Source organism: Cyprinus carpio, chromosome A10, assembly GCF_018340385.1.
Source record: "Cyprinus carpio isolate SPL01 chromosome A10, ASM1834038v1, whole genome shotgun sequence".
In the NCBI taxonomy this organism is placed as follows: Eukaryota; Metazoa; Chordata; class Actinopteri; order Cypriniformes; family Cyprinidae; genus Cyprinus; species Cyprinus carpio.
The window spans coordinates 2,644,943-2,667,220 of NC_056581.1; the positions used below are offsets into that span (position 1 = coordinate 2,644,943).

At 42.1% G+C, this 22,278-nt stretch overlaps 2 protein-coding genes across 2 annotated transcripts; both read left to right on the forward strand.

Annotated features, from left to right (window-relative positions):
• Window positions 1-1,539: 1,539 nt before the first annotated feature.
• On the forward strand, window positions 1,540-20,260 carry LOC122146387 (up-regulator of cell proliferation-like). Its single transcript, XM_042764726.1, is given in 3 exon segments — window positions 1,540-1,554; window positions 12,055-12,333; window positions 16,595-20,260. Coding segments are annotated over 2 exon segments (3,582 nt in total). The 5' UTR covers window positions 1,540-1,554; window positions 12,055-12,062; the 3' UTR covers window positions 19,906-20,260.
• Window positions 19,957-21,860, forward strand: LOC122146328 (interferon-induced very large GTPase 1-like). Its single transcript, XM_042764544.1, has 2 exons — window positions 19,957-19,995; window positions 20,189-21,860. The coding sequence occupies exons 1-2, from the start codon at window positions 19,957-19,959 to the stop codon at window positions 20,726-20,728; spliced, it is 579 nt and encodes a 192-aa protein (XP_042620478.1). The 3' UTR covers window positions 20,729-21,860.
• The last annotated feature ends 418 nt before the right edge of the window (window positions 21,861-22,278 follow it).

A 22,278-nucleotide genomic window follows, 5' to 3' on the forward strand; every position in this document is an offset into this window, starting at 1 on the left:
AGAAATATTAGATTACATTTCCAAAAATCACTACTGCTATTAATTGTAATTATCCAGTGAGATGCAGTGTATGCACAAGTTTCAGTGGTCTGACTATAACTACAGAAGCCCTTTTATCTAAATGAGACTTATTATCTCACAAATCTGACTCTTTTTTTTTCTTAATTGTGAGTAAACATCTCACGTCTCGGACTTATTGCACTCCTGTCCCTTTTTATCAACCTGAAACCACGAGATGTGACTCACCTGTCCCTTTTTATCATCAACATAATGTGCATGGGCCATGGGGACATTCTAAAACATGTTTAAAAAACAATTAGCATGGTGTAATGCATTAAACCCTTGATATTAAATTTACTAACAGCCTGCACAAACCATCTTTTAGCGTTGAAGTCAGAAAAAAGCGCCAGTCGGAGTGGAAAGTTCAGTGGGTGATGACAATGCACAAATTAAAAAACACAGACGCAACATCTCATTGTTTATAATACGAATAGCAATTATAATTAAATCAATTTCAGAAGTATTAGAGAAGCTCATTTGCTCATGATTGCATTTTGGAGTCTTTGTTTCCATGGCGACGGAGTCTCCAGAACGTTAAAGCCCTTTCACGCGAGCGCAGCATTCGCTAAACCTGCACGGTTTAAAACATCTAGAGCTCACATCCGCCCTTCGATCACAAGACTCTCCAGATGTAGAGCTGAATGGGAAAGTTATCAATGGGTCTGTCCAGTAACTAATGTTGAACTCGCTGTTTGCAGAGAATCAGCTCAGTTGGTCATGATGGATTGTCTGACTTAACGGGATAGTTCACCCAAAAATGATTTTTATTTTTATTTTTATTTTTTTATCGTTTGCACCATAGATATCTATACGTATCTATGGTTTACACAGCCATAAGTTCTTCCAAACCTGTAATAATTTCTTTCTTCTGTTTAAGATACAGCAACATAAAAGATGATACTTTGAGGTAACCAAACAGTTTCTTGTCCCCAATGACTCTGATAGTTTTTTTTTCTCTACTATGAAAGTTACTGGGGACCAGAAGCTGTTTAGTTAACCACATTCTTCAAAGTATCTTCTTTCATGTTCAACAGAACAATAATAATAATAATAATAATTTTATGCAGGTTTAGGACAACCTGGGTAAATTATGATAATTTTTTTTATTTTATTTTTGGGTGAACTATACCTTCCCTATACCTATACCTAAACCTAATAATAATTAATAATTTTGATAATTTTATAATTTAAAGATTGCTTCCATTGTCATCATTTTTTTTGGGGGGGGGGGGGGGGGGTGTTGTGAATGGGTGTCCCTTATTTTGCCTCGCTGAAGGTGGTAACCCTATTTGGGGTGGTAGTATTATACATATATTAATAGTGTCACAATAAAAGGTAAATCCGGTCCTGGATGTAAACTCAAATGAGACATGGTTTCCTGCCAACTAAGCTGCCAATATGATTATTCCTGATATAACTTTTCTAAAAAGGCTATATTTAACTATGATCTTTGTTTTAAATGTCCCCGTGTCTACATTCCTCTTCTGTACACCAGTGAGTCAGTTAACTACATAACAATTTGTGTACAAATACATAACAATTAGACATTAGTAATACTTAAAATTGGACCTTTGAATATACCTTGGAATTGCATAGTGTGCAAACATATTTACATAATGATAAGCTTTTCACACTTTCAGATAAATCTTTTCTTTCTTTTTTTTTCTACAATGAAAGCAAATGGACCCATTACCATTCTTTGTAATTAGGTAAATCTTTTAAAATTTCTGTTTATGGCATCATCATCTCCTCTGTTTAATAGTACACCAGAAAATGAAAGAAAACAGTGCTGCCACATCCAGTCTTATTCCTTATTCCTTGAATAAGTATCCGTATCACCTTTCTATCTATTGCTTCATCAGCCAGTATCATGCTACAATCTTTTATATTGACACAGAGTGACAATTTCACAGAAGCAATCAATTCATCTGCATTAATGTGCAACAAGATATTTAGTTTGGTTGTGGACTTGATGGGCCCTATTTTAAGAGCGGCAAATGATCAGTGCAATCCAATGAGGGCTTGATCTAACGATTAGTTCACTTCCAGAATAAAAATCTCCTGATAATTATCTCAACCCCATGTCATCCAAGATGTTCATGTCTTTTCTTCATTTGCAAAGAAATTACGTTTTTGAGGAAAAACATTCCAGGATTTTTCTCCATATAGTGGACTTCTATGGTTCCCAAAGGTTTGAACTTCCAAATTACAGTTTCAATGCAGCTATAAAGGGCTCTACATGATCCCAGCCGAGGAATAAGGGTCTTATCTGGTGAAACGATAGACCAGTCTCTGTTATTCTGTTGCCACCTTAACGGCGCTGATTCTCATACCCGAACTGGAGTCGTGTTCAGCGGAGAAACTGCTAATGCTATGGACAGTTATAGAGCATTTACAAGACGCGAGAACTCGACAGAGTACTTGAGCGCTGTGTTCGGTGCGCACACAGAGAAGCATGTCTCAGATGCACGAACACCGAACCAAGCTTTCCTGCGTGTCCTTCTGCACCTGAACGAACAAAAATACACCTTGCCAGTTTAAACATGCAAACACAAAAAGATGCAAAAGTAACTAGCTGCTGTCGGTGTCCTTAAAGGGTCATGAAACCCACTGTTTCTATGGAATGCCATCACTGCCATAATTAGAAATAAGTAAGTAAGTAAATAAATAAATAAATAAATGTACAACAAAAAGTTTAAAAAAAATCTAATATAAATAAATATATAAATAAATATGCAAAGAAAAGGGGAAAAAGCAAAAATAAATAATTATTTATATTGTATTTCCTTATTTATTTATTTATATCCGCATTTTTTTATTTTATTTCAACATTTATTTTTCTTTTATTTTCACATTTATGTATTTATTTACATATTTATTTCTTTTTATTTCAAGATTTATTTATTTCCACATTTATTTATTTCTACATTTATTTGTTTATTTGTTGGAGAGGGGTAAGCTTTGGGGCCACAGTGACACTTTGTGGTGCCCAAACGAAGTCTTATATCACCGGTTATTGTTTCGGCTGGAAGCTTGCGAAAACGTACAATCGCTTTCTTATGCGAGCTGTTTTTTTTTTTTAGGTTTCACTTTCAACACATGCAATGCATGTTTCAAAGATTCGGGATAGGAGGCATCAGTTAGGCTACTGTAGAAGATTTGTGCCTCGCACCACTTCCCGTGTGGTCATGCATCAACTGATTATAATGGGTTCTCTTGGTGTCGACACGGCTTTAGATATGGATTTAGGCTGGAAATATCCAGAATTTGATCAAACACAAGGTGTCCATGGGAACGGAGCTTGTAGCCTAAAAACATTTAATATTTGTGACTGACACCACTGTTTTCGGTTGTGGGGTTCAGCAGAGTTTGTCCAGTCGTGACGCACAAGTCGTTAAGTGTTCAGACTGACTCAGTCATTTGGTGTGTGCTCCTCTCTGACGGACACAGAATCTGCTCCTGTCGATGGTGACAGTCTTTTAGTGTGCTGAGGTCAGAATAGTCCTGTACTGTGGTCCCAGCTTAACTGGTAAACTGTAAACTGACAGTAAGAATTATAACCAATCTAATTAGTCTAATAAGTCTAAGTCAATGTTGGTCGAGAGCCACAGTGACTTCAGCTCTATCCCTAATCAAACAAAGCCAATCAAGGTCTAGAAAGCCAGGCAGGTGAGTTTTTTATCAAGATTGGAGCTAAAGTCTGCAGGGCTGTGTGGGCTCTCCAGGACTGAAATTCATTGGTTATTGCAATGGTCACTACAGGACTAGCAGAAACATTCTGACCTCAACACACTAAAAGACTGTCACCATTGACAGGAGCAGATTCTCTGACAGTCAGAGAGGAGCACACACCTAATGACTGAGTCAGTCTACACACTTAAAGGGGACATAACACACATGGTTTCACCCAATCTCATGTTAATCTTGAGTACCTATAGAGTAGTAATACATCCTTCATATCTCCAATAAGTCTTTAGTTTTATCATACTTATAAAAGAAAGATACAGCTTTACTATTCTCTCCAGAATAAGCTGAGATGCTGGAGGCGTGCCATGGGCGGAGCTAAAGATTGACGAACACTTGAGCTCTGACTGCCAACAAAACACAGACATTTGATGCAGTTTCACTTACCGTCTGCAGTTCTGAATCATGACTGGGATCTTTTATAGCTGGGACTTCAGTATTAAACAATACAGCGTTGAGCTGGGCCTTGTTTATAAAACGCTTGTCAACAAACACACTTGTGAAACTGAGTTGTTGCTCCCGAATAACAAACTGCATCCACTGTTTATATAACGTTGGGTTCTTTAAAAGCTGAACAAAGTTATCTTTCCAACCAAAAACACACTTCTTTAGAGACATTCTTCCCAAGTAAGTCCCATGCAGCGCTGCTGAATGAAGTGCGTTGATGGGTGCGATCTCACTATTGCTCTAGTCTTCCGGGAGAGATGCCCATATAAGGAGTTCCATCCTTGTCTATGTCATAAAGAGCCACAATCGAAAAAAAGAAAAAAACTCTCTGAAACTTGTACAAACCCAGAAGTAAGATTTTTAGCACAAAAATACTCCATCATACGTCCAAATTGTTTTTTGAAATTTTGTCCATGCCAAAAGCAAAAGAATACAACTCTTTAACAGTTTAAACAACTCTGAATGCATGAAACAGCTTTGTACCCCCCAGCCCCCCCCACCCCCTTTAACGACTGGCGTGTCACAACTTAACAAATTCTGCCAAACCAAAAACAAACAAACAAACAGACAAAAAAACTTACAAAAACCGCAAGTCTTGAAAAGAAAAAGTCTTGAATATGTTTTGCATTAAAGGGGTCATATGATGCGATTTAAATTTTTCCTTTCTCTTTGGAGTGTTAAAAGCTCTTGGTGAATAAAAAGATCTGTAAAGTTGCAAAGACTAAAGTCTCAAATCCAAAGAGATATTCTTTATCAAAGTTAAGACTCTGCCACGCCCCCCTAAAACGGCTCATTCAAACCCGCCCCCATATCTTTACGTCACTATGTGGAAATATTTGCGTAATGCTGCCCAAATGTTCACGCAAAGAAAGTAGGCGTGGTTTCAGTAACCGCAGTTAGTGTTGAAGCAGTCATGTCAGGGAGATGCTGTGTGTATCTAGACGAAAGCACTTTATTTGGCCTTCTGAAAGTAGATGCATTTAGGAATCTTTAAGATTACTTACAACAGAACAGCAATGCATTTTATGGACAACGGTTTTGTGAACCTAGGATTTGAGGTGATTCTGACTTTGCTACGACAATCTGGCGCTTCTGAATCCGCTACTGTAAGTATGTTTTGTTATTTGTCAGGATAAACGGGCTGGATTCAGTATCGGATTAAACAGAGCCTTTATTAAGCAGAAGAGACAGAGCAGGTGAATGATTGTTCCACAGTCCGCTCGAGGAATGCCGTCACCCGATCGAGAGAGGAAGAGGGCAGCGGCGACCGACATCAGCCGAAACAACGACCAGAGAGGGGTGGCCGGTGGGTTGGATCACTAACCCGAGTGACTGCTTGCTCAACAGCCGAGACCAGGGTACAGATGACAGCGTGAGGATTTCTTGAAAACTGAATTCACATGAAAGGAGGTTGTGATAAACTGCTACGAGCACAGGAGCCTGATGACAAGACACAAGGTGAGTACACAGACAAACTAGAAGGTCCGAGCTATCGGTACGAGTAACAACAGTCTGACAAAAAACAGAGAAACACAGGGAACTATAAAGGGAAGACATTAGAGGTAACAGGGACCAGGTGGCAACCAATCTAGGTAACAAGCGGAGAAACAAGGAGGAGGGCGGGGAAACAAATCAAACAGACACACGCGGTGAGCTGTCAAACCATCCAAACTCACAACAAACACTCAGTAACAACCCCAAAAGGCAGGTGATTAGACCCGACAGTACCCCCTCTCCCAGGGGCGCCACCCGGCGCTCTCCAGGAAGGGGCCTACCTCGTCACCGACGGAAGTCCTCGATCAACGAGCGGTCCAAAATGTCCCGGGATGGAACCCAGCACCTCTCCTCTGGACCATAACCCTCCCAGTCCACGAGATACTGAACCCCCCTGCCTCGGCGCCGCTCATCGAGTAATCTCATAACCGTATAGGTAGGAGATCCATCCACAAGATGAGGGGGTGGGGGGGTGGGGCGATCACAAGCAGGATTAAGGGGCGAAGAGAACACCGGTTTGACCTTAGAAACGTGAAACACCGGGTGAACCCGACCAATAGTAGGAGGAAGCTTGAGTCTGATCGCCACCGGATTAACCACCTTGGTGATGCGGAACGGCCCAATGAATCTGGGCGCCAGTTTACGAGAAGGCGCCCGGAGAGGCAGATCCTTGGTAGAAAGCCAAACCCGCTGACCACACACACATAGGCAGGAGGAGAGGACCGGCGACGATCGGCTGCGGTCTTGGTTCGGCCAGAGGCTTGGACCAAGACCCTCCTGACTTTCTCCCAGGTGCGACGGCAGCGCTGGACGAAAACCAGGGCGGACGGAACCGCTGCATCGGGTTCCTGTGAAGGGAACAGAGGTGGGTTATAACCAACAGCACACTCAAAGGGAGACATACCTGCCGCCGCCACAGGAAGGGTGTTATGAGCGTATTCTACCCAGGAGAGCTGTTGGCACCAGGAACTCGGATTGTTGGATGTCAGACAGCGGAGCATTCTTCCTAGATCCTGGTTGGCCCGCTCGCACTGCCCATTGGTCTGGGGATGGAAACCTGATGACAGACTCGCAGAGGCCCCAATCTGTCTGCAAAAAATTTCCTCCAGAACCGGGAGACAAACTGGGGACCCCTATCTGAAACTACATCCACCGGCAAACCATGGAGACGGAAGACGTGATCCACCACCAGTTGGGCGGTCTCCCGGGCGGAGGGCAGTTTGGGCAGGGGAATGAAATGAACCGCTTTGGAAAAGCGATCCACCACCACCGTGAGAATCACAGTGTTACCCTTCGACGGAGGAAGCCCAGAGACAAAATCAAGGGCAATGTGTGACCAAGGGCGGGAAGGGATAGGGAGAGGATTGAGCAGACCATTAGGAGGGCTTACATTGGGCACATGTGGGGCAGGCCAACACTAACTGTCTAACATCGTCAGCCATAGCAGGCCACCAAAAGTGTTGTCGGATGGCAAACAACGTTATCATGAATACCTGGATGGCAGACCAACCTGGATGCGTGACCCCACTGAAGGACCTCAGAGCGCAGCGCAGCCGGCACCGGCAGCCTGCCCGCCGGGCACTCTCCCGGCACTTGCACCCCTCGACCGGCCTCCTCAACTCGCTGCTCGATACCCCACGAAAGGGCTCCGACCACCACACCTTCAGGAAGGATAGCTTCGGCTGCAAGCTCCCCCTCGGGGGCCCCGAACAGGCGAGAGAGAGCATCGGGTTTGACGTTCTTGGATCCCGGCTGGTACGAGAGGGTGAAGTTGAATCGGCCAAAGAAGAGCGCCCAGCGAGCCTGACGCGAGCTCAGCCTCTTGGCCGAACGGATGTATTCAAGGTTTTTGTGATCTGTCCAGACCAAGAAGGGCTGCGCCGACCCCTCCAACCAGTGACGCCACTCCCCCAAAGCCAATCTCACCGCCAACAGCTCTCGATTGCCAATGTCATAGTTATGTTCTGCAGGGCTGAGACGACGAGAGAATGCACACGGGTGCACCTTCCCGTCACGGAGGGAACGCTGAGATAGAACTGCGCCAACCCCAACGTCCGAAGCATCAACCTCGACAATGAACTGAGCCTCAGGATCTGGAACCAACAGAACAGGTGCAGAGACAAAACGGGACTTCAAAATGTCAAAGGCTACCTGAGCCTCCTGGTTCCATCTGAAGGACACCTTGGTGGAGGTTAAGGCCGTGAGCGGTGCAGCGATCTGACCAAAATTCCTGATGTATCGCCGGTAGAAGTTGGCAAAAACCCAGGAAACGCTGCAGAGCCTTACGGGAATCAGGGACCGGCCACTGGGCGACAGCTTCTATCTTAGCGGGATCAGGTTTAATCCCTCTCGTGGAGATGATATGGCCAAGGAACGTAACAGACTCAGCGTGGAATTCGCACTTCTCCACCTTGACAAACAACTGGTTCTCTAATAACCGCTGGAGAACCCGTCTGACGTGCTGGGTGTATAACTGGAGAGAGGGGGAGAAAATCAAGATATCATCCAGATACACAAAGACAAATTGATTAATCATGTCACCCAACACGCTGTTAACGAGTCCCTGGAAAACGGCCGGAGCATTGGTAAGGCCAAACGGAACAACCAAATACTCGTAGTGTCCCAAAGGGGTGTTAAACGCCGTTTTCCACTCATCCCCCTCTCGAATGCGCACCAAATGGTAGGCATTGTGGAGGTCTAACTTGGTGAAGACCCAAGCTCCCTGCAACAATTCAAAAGCAGAAGACATTAAAGGTAGGGGGTTCCTTTTCTTTATAGTAATGTCATTCAAACCTCGGTAATCAATACAGGGGCGCAGGGACCCGTCCTTCTTCTGCACGAAGAAAAAGCCCGCACCAGCGGGAGAGGAGGAATGGCGGATGAGCCCAGCCTGAAGTGATTCACTTATATACTTGTCCATAGCCTCTCTTTCAGGACCCGAAAGGGAATATAGACGACCCTTAGGCGGAGAAGAGCCCGGGAGAAGGTCAATGGCACAGTTGTAAGGGCGATGCGGAGGTAGCGAGGTGGCCCGGGCCTTACTGAAGACTGCTCGAAGATCATAGTACTCCGCCGGGACACCAGTCAGATCCGAGGAATCCACCTGTGAAACACAAGACACAGAGACGGGAGAAAAAGCAGCACCCAAACACGACACGTGACAAGACAAACTCCAGGATAAAACCTGAATTACTAACCCAGTCAATGTGTGGGTTGTGCTTATGCAACCAGGGATGTCCTAGTATTAATGGAGCCTTCGGAGAATCGATAATATATAGTTCAATCTGCTCACAATGGTTGCCAGCGATGTGAAGGCTAACACTGGGTGTGACATGGGTGATGGTGGTAAGGGGACTGCCCGCTAATGACCATGCCGACACGGGACTAGCCAAAGGAATAAACGGGATGTTCCAACTGCGAGCAGAAGCAGCATCGAGGAAGTTCCCCTCAGCCCCCGAATCCACAAAGGCGAGACCAGCATGTGAACCCCCTGAAGGGAGAGTTGAAACGGCAGCAGAGTGCGTGCTGCTGGAGAGCTTGAACTGTGAAAAGTGCCCACCAGGACTCTCCGCCTCACTGGTGGGCTCTGGCTTTTACCGGGCACTGAAGGGCGAAGTGGCCTCCTTTGCCACAATACAGACACACCCCCGAAGACAGACGCTCTTGTTTCTGCTGCGGCGTAAGCCGGAGACGACCCAGTTGCATGGGTTCCTCCTCCGAGAGCTGATGGCTGGTTGCACTGGCCGAAGAGGCCTCCAGGTGGCGCCATGGAGCGGGAGTTTGCCGATGTTTGCGGCGGCGGCTGAGACGGCCCTCCACACGGAGTGCGAGATCTATCAGGTTATCCAAATCCCGCGGAAGTTCTATGGCCGCAAGTTCGTCGGCAATGGCAAAGTCCAGCCCCTCGAGAAAACGTGCGCGCAGCGCGCTCTCATTCCAGCCGCACGCCGCGGCTAACGTCTGGAACTGTATGGCATAATCAGTGACTGAGTTCCTCCTCTGTGACAGCCGCGATAACTGCGCCGCCGCCTCATCACCCCGGGCAGAGCGATCTAACAACTTGGCCATCTCTTGACTGAAATCCGCGAAGGTGGCGCAACAAGGAGCCCGCGATCTCCACACGGCGATTCCCCATTCGCGGGCATGGCCCGAAAGTAGTGTAAGGACATAAGCCACCTTGGCCTCTTCATTGGCGTAACGTCGGGGCTGCAGAGAAAACACCAGCGAACACTGGGAGAGAAAGGCTTGACAGGCATTAGGATCGCCATCGTAGACCGGCGGATTGTTGGCGTGTGGCTCGGGATCCTGAGACGTACCCGTGTGAAGAACGGAACCCCGGCTCATCGTCTCCCGCTGAAGGCTCTCCACCCGTGTGACGAGCTCAGAGATCCGGGCATTAAGAGCGTCCACATCTTGCGCGGTAGTGTTGAGCTGGGTGGCATGCTGTCCTAATAAAACTCCCTGCTGCACGAGAGCCGAGCGAAGTGGATCAGATCCCGCTGAATCCATGTCTTGGTCAGACTGTTCTGTCAGGATAAACGGGCTGGATTCAGTAGCGGATTAAACAGAGCCTTTATTAAGCAGAGGAGACAGAGCAGGTGAATGATAGTTCCACAGTCCGCTTGAGGAATGCCGTCACCCGATCGAGAGAGGAAGAGGGCGGCGGCGACCGACATCAGCCAAAACAACGACCAGAGAGGGGTGGCCGGTGGGTTGGATCACTAACCCGAGTGACTGCTTGCTCAACAGCCGAGACCAGGGTACAGATGACAGCGTGAGGATTTCTTGAAAACTGAATTCACGTGAAAGTAGGGTTGTGATAAACTGCTACGAGCACAGGAGCCTGATGACAAGACACAAGATGAGTACACAGACAAACTAAAAGGTCGGAGCTATCGGTACGAGTAACAACAGTCTGACAACAAACAGAGAAACACAGGGAACTATAAAGGGAAGACATTAGAGGTAACAGGGACCAGGTGGCAACCAATCTAGGTAACAAGCGGAGAAACAAGGAGGGCGGGGAAACAACAATCAAACAGACACACGCGGTGAGCTGTCAAACCATCCAAACTCACAACAAACACTCAGTAACAACCCCAAAAGGCAGGTGATTAGCCCAGAGACCTGACAGTTATTAGTTTAAGTATTTGCTGTTGACTGTTCAAATGCAGAGTTCTGCACATTGTGTGTGTGTGTGTGTGTGTGTGTGTGTGTGTGTGAGAGAGAGAGAGAGGGTCACACAGTGGAGTCAGCTGTCTTAACCATCCATGGCTTGTGTACTGCAAACACATACGAGCTTCATCACTGTGTATGTCACACGACTCTGTTCCCCTTTCGGGCTTGAACTGATGGTAAAACTAAGGACATTATTAACTGTCTTTACATTTATTTTGAAAGATGAAGCTTTTATGCGATTATGGAAAGGGGCTTTACATTTCCGGCGAGTGCTTGCAGTGTTCGGCCAATCACAATGCACTGGGTCAGTTGGCCAATCAGAGCAGACTGCACTTGTCAGAAGGAGAGACTTTGTAGAAAATGACGTGTTTGAGAGAGGCAGTATTTGAAAAATAATATGTTTTTTGAACATTAAAGCATATCAACATATTCTGTTACACCAAATACAGAAAAATAATGATCTTTAAAAAAAAAAGCATCCTATGACCCCTTTAGGACTTTACCCCTCGCCTACTCTGGCCAGATTGCCTGAGATAAAACACGCCCTCCTCATTACCCTACGGACAAAGAAATGTAGAAATAAATAAATGTAGAAATAAAATATATGTGGAAATAAATACATAAATGTGAAAATAAAAGTTGAAATAAATCAATGTATAAATAAATAAAAGAAAAAATAAATAAAAGTGGAAAAAAATTAAAATAAGGATATAAATAAGGATATAAAATTATAAATAATTATATATATATATATATATATATATATATATAATAGCTTTTCTTCTTCTTTTTATTTTACATTTATTTGTACATTCATTTATTTACTTACTTCTAAATATGGCAAATATGGCATTCCATACATCTTTGCTTGGATCATGATTAAAATGCATTGTGCCTCTATATGGAAAGGGCACAGTCAAAGCCTTGGTTTATGTTTATGAAGAGAGTTGTTTTGTGTTATTTATTTGATTTTAGATTCGTTTTAAATTTGCAATTTAGTTTTGTTATTTGACATATTTCAATTTCACAAAGAAAAATGTGCAGCATTTTATCCAATAAATAAAAAATCACAAAAACATTGCTTACTTGAAAAAATACAACAAAAATAACACACTACAGTCTCGTTTACAGAGAACATCATGAAGAAACTGCTGGAAAACTTGGGTTTGGTGGAGTACTATGATAAGAAGCTCACTCTACACACAGTGCTGCAGATTGACAAGACAAGTATCACAGATGTGCCTGTTCAGTCCCTTTCAGATCTGCCATGGCTGTTCTTGAAGAGACTGATGATGCTACAAAGGACAGCGAGGAGTGTTAAGTGTTCCTCATCAGATGGGACAGAAGATTCAGAGTGGGATGATGATCAGGAGAATGAATCAGACTGTCCTCAGTCAGTTAATCCTTTAGGCAGGGCAAGGCAAGGCAAGTTTATTTATATAGCACATTTCGTACACAATGGTAATTCAAAGTGCTTTACATAAAAGAAGGTAAAATAATCATGAAGAAGAATAATAACAAAAATAAAACAAGCAATTTTAAAAACATAAAACAAGCAATTTTAAAACATTGGAAATGATTTAAAAATTTACTTATTTAAAATGAATTTAAAACAGTTAAAAATAGAAAATTATTTTACATAGAATACAGTGAATATGTAAAATACAGTGCAATCAATTCGGACATCGCACAGTGCTCATTCAACAAATGCACAGCTAAACAGATGAGTTTTGAGTCTAGATTTAAATGTGACTAATGTTTTAGCACATCTTATCTCTTCTGGAAGCTGATTCCAACTGCGGGCGGCATAGTAACTAAAGGCGGACTCCCCTTGTTTTGTGTGAACCCTTTGGTATTTCTAACTGACTCGATCCTAATGATCTGAGTGGTCTGTTAGGTTTATATTCAGTGAACATATCTGCAATATATTTTGGTCCTAGGTCATTGAGTGATTTATAAACGAGTAAAAGTACTTTAAAATCAATCCTAAATGTAACTGGAAGTCAGTGTAAGGATCTGAGGACTGGTGTGATATGCTCAGATTTTCTGGTTCTAGTCAGAATTCTGGCAGCAGCGTTCTGGATGAGCTGCAGCTGTCTAATGGTCTTTTTGGGAAGGCCGGTGAGGAGACCATTCAGTAGTCCACCCTGCTGGTGATAAAGGCATGAACAAGTTTCTCCAAGTCTTGAATGGAAACAAAACATCTAATTCTTGCAATGTTTTTTAGATAATAGTATGCTGATTTAGTTACTGCTTTGACATGACTACTGAAACTAAGGTCTGTCTCCAGAATCACACCAAGATTCCTGACTTGATTTTTAGTTGGTTGTCCCCTTGAGTCAAGGTATGCATTCACCTTGAAAACTTCATCTTTTTTTCCAAATGCAATAACTTCAGTTTTTTTTCCTTGTTTAACTGAAGAAAGTTCTGGCACATCCAACTATTAATTTCATCAATACATCGGCAGAGGGAGTCAATGGGGCTGTAGTCATTTGGCGATAAGGCTAGGTAAATCTGGGTATCATCAGCATAGCTGTGATAGGCAATTTGGTTCTTTCTCATTATCTGACTTAGTGGGAGCATATACAGGCTAAACAAGAGCGGTGCCAGAATTGAGCCTTGTGGGACTCCGCATGTCATGGAAGTCCACTTAGACTTATGCTCTCCTAGACTCACATAATAACCTCTACCTTCTAAGTATGACCTGAACCATTTGAGTACCATCCCAGAAAGCCCGACCCAGTTTTCCAGTCTCTCTAGTAGTATGTTTATGATCGACAGTGTCAAACGCAGCACTGAGATCTAGCAATACCAGCACTGATATTTTGCCAGAGTCAGAATTTAAGTGAATATCATTTATTATCTTAATGAGCGCTGTCTCTGTGCTGTGATGCAGTCGGAAACCAGATTGAAGATTGTCCAGGTATCCATTTGGAGTTTAAGTATTTGTTCAGCTGATTAAAAACTACCTTTTCTATAATTTTGCCTATAAAAGGAAGATTAGATATTGGTCTATAATTGCTCAAAATGGTGTTATCAAGATTGTTCTTTTTCAGGAGGGGCTTTACAACTGCAGTTTTCAGGGAGTTTGGAAATGTCCCAGAAAGAAGTGAGGCGTTCACCACTTCTAAGAGATCTGCTTCTAAACAGTTAAGCACACTTTTGAAAAAAAAAGATGTGGGAAGTGTGTCAAGATAGCAGGTTGACGATTTTAGATGCTGCAAAATTTTGCTATCAATTGCTTCAAAAATAGACATAGTATCTTTTTGATATTGCGTCCAGATCTGTCTGACCTCTGCATTACTTAAGGATGTGCTAATCGCCTTCCTGATATTAATGATCTTCTCAGAAAAGAAGGAAGCAAACTCATTGCATTTGCTAACTGAGAGCATTTCACTGGGAATCTGACTTGGGGGGTTTGTCAGTCTCTCAACAGTGGCAAAAAGAGTACGAGTGTTGTTTTAAGTTACTGTTTATAAGGTTTGAGAAGAAATTCTGTCTAGCTGTGGCTAGTTTCACATTAAAAGCATGAAGGCTGTCTTTATAGATGCTATAGTGAATTTCAAGTTTCGTCTTCCGCCACATCCACTCAGCTTGCTTTCTGCATTGTCTTTTTCATAGTCTGAACTGCTGTTGATCTTCTCCAAACTGATTTCTGTCCTGTTTGTTTTCTTACTGACTATTATTGGAGCAATATCATCAATAACATTCTTAACTTTTGAGTTAAAGGAATCAAGGAGAATATCAACAGAGTCTGCAGAAATGCATGGTGTTAGAGATATAGCCTCCATAAACCGCACACTAGTGTTCTCGTTAATGCATCTCCTTCTGACAGAGACAGATCTAGATTCAGTGGTAGCAGAGATCAATATATCAAAGAAAATACAGAAGTGATCAGATAGTGCTACGTCCTTAATAACAATGGATGAAATGTTTAGACCCCTACTGATGATTAAATCTAGAGTGTGTCCACCTTTGTGTGTGGGTCCATGTGGGTCAATAGTGTTTAGCACCGTTATCATTTCTTTTGTAATTTTGTTTTCTGCATTATCTATATGAATATTAAAATCCCCTGCAATAGCAAAACAGTCAAACTCTGAGGAAATCATTGATAGCATTTCTGTGACCTCTTCAACAAAGGCTGGAGAGTATTTTGGAGGCCTGTAAATAATGATAAACAGAATGCGTGGAGCACCTTTCAGCGCAATCCCTAGATATTCAAAAGACAAGTACTGACCAAATGACATTTGCTTGCATTGATAGACATCTTTAAATAGAGCAGCTACACCTCCACCTCTCCTAACAGTCCTGCAGACACTCATGAAAGTGAAGTTAGGAGGGGCTGCTTCATTGAGGACTGTTGCACTACAGCTGTCTTCTAGCCATGTTTCGTTTAGAAACATAAAATCCAGATTGTTTGTGGTTATAAAATCATTGATTAGAAATGATTTATTTTTTAGTGAGCGAATGTTTAAAAATGCTAACTTGATGGCAGTACTTTGTGTCTTTACATCAATCTTAGTATGATGCATTATAGGCCGCAGATTAGATGAGTTTGCCCTTCGGCTTGAGATGGCCTTAGACTTTCTATCACGTGATAAAACTGAAATAGAGAAAGCTACAGGCACACTGGGTTCCCGCTTGTTCTGTAAACATTTGTGAATGTTGCTGCTATTATAGCGGGGACCCGACACATATCACTGAGAGCTGCTATCATTTGTTTTTGGTTCACCTACAGCAGATGGAAGGTTTGGGCCCTGGCGTTGTGGCAGCGGTCGGAGAGCTCTCACAGGAGCAGGGCCCACAGGCTTTGGTGGTTGGGGGGCCCGCAGTTTTTTGGTGATATTTGCGGGCTTGCAGCGAATGAGTGAGAGAGTTTACTCCCAGCATACACCAATTCCTCCATTTTCTGTGAGAAGCACAGAAGTGGAGATGCTGGAGAGAGGGATAATGTGTCCGGTGAGAGGGGCTGTGTCTCTGGTGTTTCCAGTGACTGTGATATGTTGTCCTGCCTTCCCTGGCTGTTTTCCAGAAGGTCGTCCTTGGGTGCTGAGTCTTGTATCTGTTTTGATACATCACAGTCTGTCTGTGAGGAGCTCTGTGGGCAGGGCTCAGGTGGGATAGTGTCCATCAGCAGTGCTTGTTGTGGCTGGATGGTGTTATCAGTGTCCTTGTGGGATATGTCAACCACATGATGACTCAGACCTGGTGTGTGTGTGCTGAATGAATTGACACACTCTGCTGAGGGATGACGGAGGGAAAAGTAGATATTGTCCTTAAGCACTCTAGCTCCAAGTTTGTTAGGTTGGAGGCCATCCAGTTTAAACAGTTGTCTATGGCCCCAGAACAGATTGAAGTTGTCGATGAAATTCACTCCTTTTATATTGCAAGATCTTTGTAGCCATGTGTTCAGCCCAAGGAACCGTGAAAACATATTTGTTCCCCTTGCTGGAAGTGGTCCATTGATGAACGACTGAACTTTGAGTCTTCGAAGTGTTTCAAAGAGTTCACTGAAGTCCTTCTTAAGGAGTCCTGACTGCTCTTTCCAAATATCATTCTTCCCCACATGGATGATGATTCGATTTGCAGTCTTGTGCTTCATCAGAATGTTCTGAATTTCCTTGTTCACATCAGAAACCGTTGCTTGAGGAAGGACATTTTGACATTTTAGACATTTTGACTGCTGTGTTTCTTTGTTCTGACAGTTTTCTTCAGCAGGAAATGATCATAAAAATGTCCATGTGTCAGTTTGCGGTTCCCCTCCTGCTTCCAAACACTGATAACAGTCAGATCACTCTTATGCTATGGGCAATGAGAGATATTGTGAAAAAATACAGACCACACTCTTTATCAGATCCAAGTGCATTTGTGGAAGAAAGGATTGCTCTCTCAGAATTGCCTTTAGTGTCTTTTGTGAGACTTGGTAGATGCAACATTTCCAAATCAGAGATTCTGAATAAGTTGCTCAGTAATCCACAGCAGTACACTGATACCTTTGTGCACTTCAACATGGATTGTGGAAACATCAACAAGAAAATATCAGATGGCTTGGTTGAGATGGCCTGGTATCTTCCTTGTGGAAACGAGAACATTGATGTCTTTCCTGAACCTGTAGCGATTGCCAATTTGAGAGGTGACATTCAGAGCTTTGAAACACAGTACACTTTTCTTTGTGAGGCTTCAACTGCTGTGTTTGTGTTCTTTGAATCCCAACTTTTAGATTCACAGTTAATTTCAGTCCCCAGTCAGAAATCTATGCCTCAGTTATTTTTTGTGGGAGACTCCAAAAACAACAGCATAAAAGCTACAGTCAGCAAGCTCAGTCTGAAGAAAAGTAATTTCATTTTTAAAGCCAAGCAGAATGATGCAGACTTCGTTGAAAAAATTCAAAGCAAGTTGCAAGATGCAATTAAGAACAACAGTCACAAAATATCAGTTGTTCGTTTAGCTGAGATTGCACGAAAACTGAGAATCTTGGTGGATGAGGATACTGAAGAATGTCAGCATGCTAAAGCAAGGGCAGATGAAATCACTTCAAAAATTAATGATATAGTGCAGTTCAAGAAGGAGGAGCTGCCCTTGCAAGGAGAAATCTTGATGAAACTGGCAAAGTTAGACAAGGAGGAATGCCGAATGAAGAAAATTGGGGATAAGAGTGTTGAGGACTACAAAAATGAGCTTCAGATTGAGAAAAAGAAGCTAAGAGAAGAGCAAAACGAAACAGGCATATCAGTTACTATGAGCTGCTTTATCAGTGCAATATCAACACCAGAAAAAGCCTACTTCTTAAAATGGATGAGAATCAATTTGGAGAATCACTCACATGAAGTACTGCCTCAACTCAGAGAACTGTACAAACAGAAATGTCAAGATATTTGTGGGAACAAGACAGAAATTGCTGAGCTTGATAAAAAGATTTCAGACAGTTCTTTAGAAGTGGAGCATTTCATTCGAGAGATGAGCCAGCTTTATGAAGCTGCAGTCTCACTCCCAGAAAATGCACTTTACCAAAAACAGCTGGAACATTTACCTAGACTCTGTGCTCAACTACTCCTGGATGGATTTTCACTTTAACTTGTGGATGGAGATTCTTCAAATATCCCTGAGAAATGGATTACTAGTGTGTTTTCTGAATTAAACACACTGGTGGAGCCCAAAAACAAGATTATGGTTGTCACTGTTTTGGGTGTCCAGAGTTCAGGAAAGTCAATGCTGCTGAACACCATGTTTGGAGTTCAGTTTGCAGTGAGCAGTGGAAGGTGCACCAGGGGAGCCTTTATTCAGCTCATTAAAGTAACAGAAGAGCGTAAAGCAGAACTCCATTGTGATTATATAGTGATAATTGACACTGAAGGACTGAAATCCCCTGAGCTCGCACAACTGGACAACAGCTATGAACATGACAATGAGCTGGCAACACTTGTTGTTGGACTGAGTGATGTAACAATTGTCAACATTGCCATGGAAAACTCCACAGAGATGAAAGACATTTTACAGATCATTGTTCATGCCTTCCTCAGGATGGAAGAAATAGGTAAGAAACACACCTGTTTGTTTGTACACCAGAATGTTGCTGATGTCTCAGCTCATGTTTCAAATATGAGAGACCGTAAATTTCTGTTGGAACAACTGGATGAAATGACTCAAGCTGCAGCCAAAATGGAGAACAAACTGGAGTTCAAGAAATTTACAGATGTGATGTATTATGACACTGAGACAGGTGACCACTACATCCCTGGATTGTGGCATGGAAACCCCCCAATGGCACCAGTGAGTATTGGCTATAGTGAGTCTGTGTATGCTCTCAAAAAGCATATAATGGACATCTTCAAATATTACAAGCCCAGCACAATCAATGAATTTCTTAAATGGACCAAAGACTTGTGGACTGCTGTGAAATTTGAGAAGTTCATATTTAGATTCAGAAATAGCCTGGTGGCTGATGCATACATGAAACTGTGCACAGAGTACAACAGCTGGGACTGGACACTGAGAAAGCAAATGCACACATGGGCGTTAAAAGCTGAAACGAAGATCTTAAACTACGGAAAATTTAAAAAGGAGTGCACTGTTGAAGATGTCCACTGTCATTTACTACGAGAGGCAGAATGTGTGCTTTCAAAAGGACAAGATGAAATTATTGACAAGATCCAGTCATACTACGAACAAGGAGAAGGTCATGTTGAACTTGTGGAAAGTTATCGACAAGACTTTATAAACTCTGCAAAGTCTTTAAAGACAGAGCTTTCAAATTCTGTCACTAGAAAACTGGATGCAGCTCTTTCACGTCGAAATGGAATGATGAAGGTGGAAGGAATCAAAAAGACATACATGGACACAATGGAGGAAAAAGTGCTGGACTTGCTGAAAGACTGTCGGGAGAAAAAGTCAGACATGTCAGACTCCATGCTGAATGAAGCATTTGAAAAGATGTGGCAGGACACTGTCAGGACATTGCCAGACACAGGGTTCCAACCACAGGATATTCTGACAAGAGTCTTCCATCATTTGAGGAACAATCTTCAACCTAGAGGAAGTTCAATGGCTCAAAGCTTAGACAAAGTGAAGGATCTGCACAATCAAGGCCATGGAAAATTTGTTGTCCACAAGGGTAACTTTTTTTATAAGCTCTGGAATGCTCAGAAGATCAAGAGGGTTGAAGAAATGTCAGACAACCTTACCAGGGATTGTTGGGAATTTGTTGAAACAGAGAACTGTAAGGATGATTATGATGACACATACATCAGGGAAATTCTCAACATGATTGATGAGAAACTTAAAGCTCATGAAGATCTTGAGCTAAAGGAAGATTTTAAACTGTCCCTTAAATTACACATATGTGGCTTTGCAAGCAGAGAATTTCAAAGCATTCACAATCAATTCATCAAGCTAAACAACCCGCTAACAGCCTTGGAGAACTTGAAAAAAACATACCATTCTGACTTCATTGACCTTTACCGTGAACGAGACCAGTGTCAGTAGAAAGCTGATGAATTCATGAGTAACTGTCTAAAACCTGCCTTGGAAAGATACATGTCTGAGAAGTTGGGCATGGAAATGGCAGACAAGATGGTGATTGGTGAAAACTCAGCAATTTTTGGAACAAGGACAACATTTCAGATTTCAGTCTTGAAAAATCTTCTTGCTGAATCTAAATTTTAAACATGTTTGCATTTCATTGCATCATATGAATACTTTGTTAAAAAGTTCATTTTTGATAAAGTTAAAGAGCACTTTACAGCAGAGAACAAAATGATCAAATTAGAGGAAGAGCTTCTCAATAAAGTCATCAGTGAAATTACTCAGGCAATCAAAGAGTCAGAACAAAACTCAAAGAGATTTTCAAAACAAAATAGATAGTCTTCAAACCAAACCACAGGACATGCTGTTCAATCGAGTGTGGGGCTGTGGGAAACAGTGTCCATTCTGTAAAGCACCATGTGAGGCTGGAGGAGAAGTCCACGCTAAACACTTTCTCTCAGTCCACAGACCAGAAGGTCTCGGGCGCTACAGATTTGATAATTCTAAAAAACTAGTGACAGACATCTGTACATCATTGGTGCACAGTGACATAAGCTTCAAGTGCCGTGACACTAAAGATCAGTGGCATAAATATAAGGAATACAGCCAAATCTATCCAGACTGGCAAATTGATCCAGACCGCAGCATAGAGGCCTCAGCATACTGGAAATATGTGATGGCAGAATTCAATGAGCAGTTTGCTGAGGAGTATGATGCAAAGCCTGCAGATATACCTCCATACTGGAAAAACATGAAGACCCAAGCAGAGGAAAGCCTAAAGTAAACATCAACTAACTAGTGTCTGTCTGGCTTCTGTTTAAATTAGTTTGGTACACAAAGGTAAGAGAACTTTAAAATATAATGGTATCCTTGAAATACGTTTCAACTGTAACAATAGAAGAGCAAAACCTGCTTTGGTTCAATACGATCACATATCATAAAGAACAGTGAAGTGCATTACACAAAATTCTTCACATTTGAAAAGGTAATAATTTCATAATGACTTCTGATGTAGACAGACTGCAGCTTGGACTTGCCATGAAAGAAGCCATGAAAAAACTAATCTAATTTAAGATTTTTTTTTCCTACAATAAAAGCATCATTCAAATGTTGTAATATACTCTAGGTGAAACATTATTATTACATCTCTATAGTCATGGATAATTTTGTTTTATTGAAATCCTTATACTGAAAATGTTATTTTGAAATTTGTTTTTTGTGTGGGTGTAACTTTTGTGATGCTCAAAATGTTACGCTCTGATGTTTTGTCATGACTGTGTGGTGTTTATTCACAAGCTATGTTTTTGATTTTGAGTTTAATTTGAATACATTTAATTGTGTCTATTGTAACTGTATTGAGAGCTGTTGTTCTGTGTGTTACATATACAGGCATGTTTAAAGATATCAAGAATGTTCTACAATATTATAACCAAATGTGCATGAACTATAGTAGTGGTATAGAACATTTTCCCTTTATTTCAGCATGTCATAAAATGATTCTTCAAAACTGTCCACTCAACACACTTTATTTTAAAGTTGAAAAGACATGTAGTGGCAAATTGCATATGCATTCAGTCAAAAAAAAAAAAAAAAAAAAAATTAAATAAAATTCAACATAATACAAACTACTGCAGCATTCGGATTGTTATGCTAATACATAATATCAATTTATGCTGTATTCAGTTTGTCACTGCTTCTTTAATGACATTTTGTGAATGAAAGCGAGAGTTGATCCCCAAAGTTCAGCCAAAACTCACCCACTGACCCATTGAGAGAATTGGGTCTCTCTGTTCTACTATCCCTCTCCTTCACCTTCAGGGAGATCAGATGTGTGATAGTGACACAAATATGTGATTATGTAGCATTCTGTGCAACAACCTGTTATAGCCTAATATAAATAAAATGACATATTAATCATTTCATGGCTTGTGTTATATACATTTCGTGTTATAGATATTTATTATGTCACTCCGGGAACTGTGTGTACAGGGTGTGTGGCAGCTGGTCCTCTCAGCAGCATGAAAAACAAACAAACAAACAGAATGTATTCAAATTCTGAATAGATTAGGTAGGCTAGAAATTGTTCTAACTCGAACTGAATGGGCAATCAGAAGGGTTCAAGAAATCAACAGATATATAATTGGCCACATTTCTCAACACTACAAAAACACATTGAAAATGGAGGTGTGTTGTGAGAATGAGAACAGTGTCAACTGTGTGAGTCTCTGAATGCGGGAGAGTTGGTCATCTGATACAGATCTCTAAACACATCACTGAAACACAGAGGACTGAGCAGGAATCTTAAAAACTCTTCTGGACTGTGTGCTGTGGTTA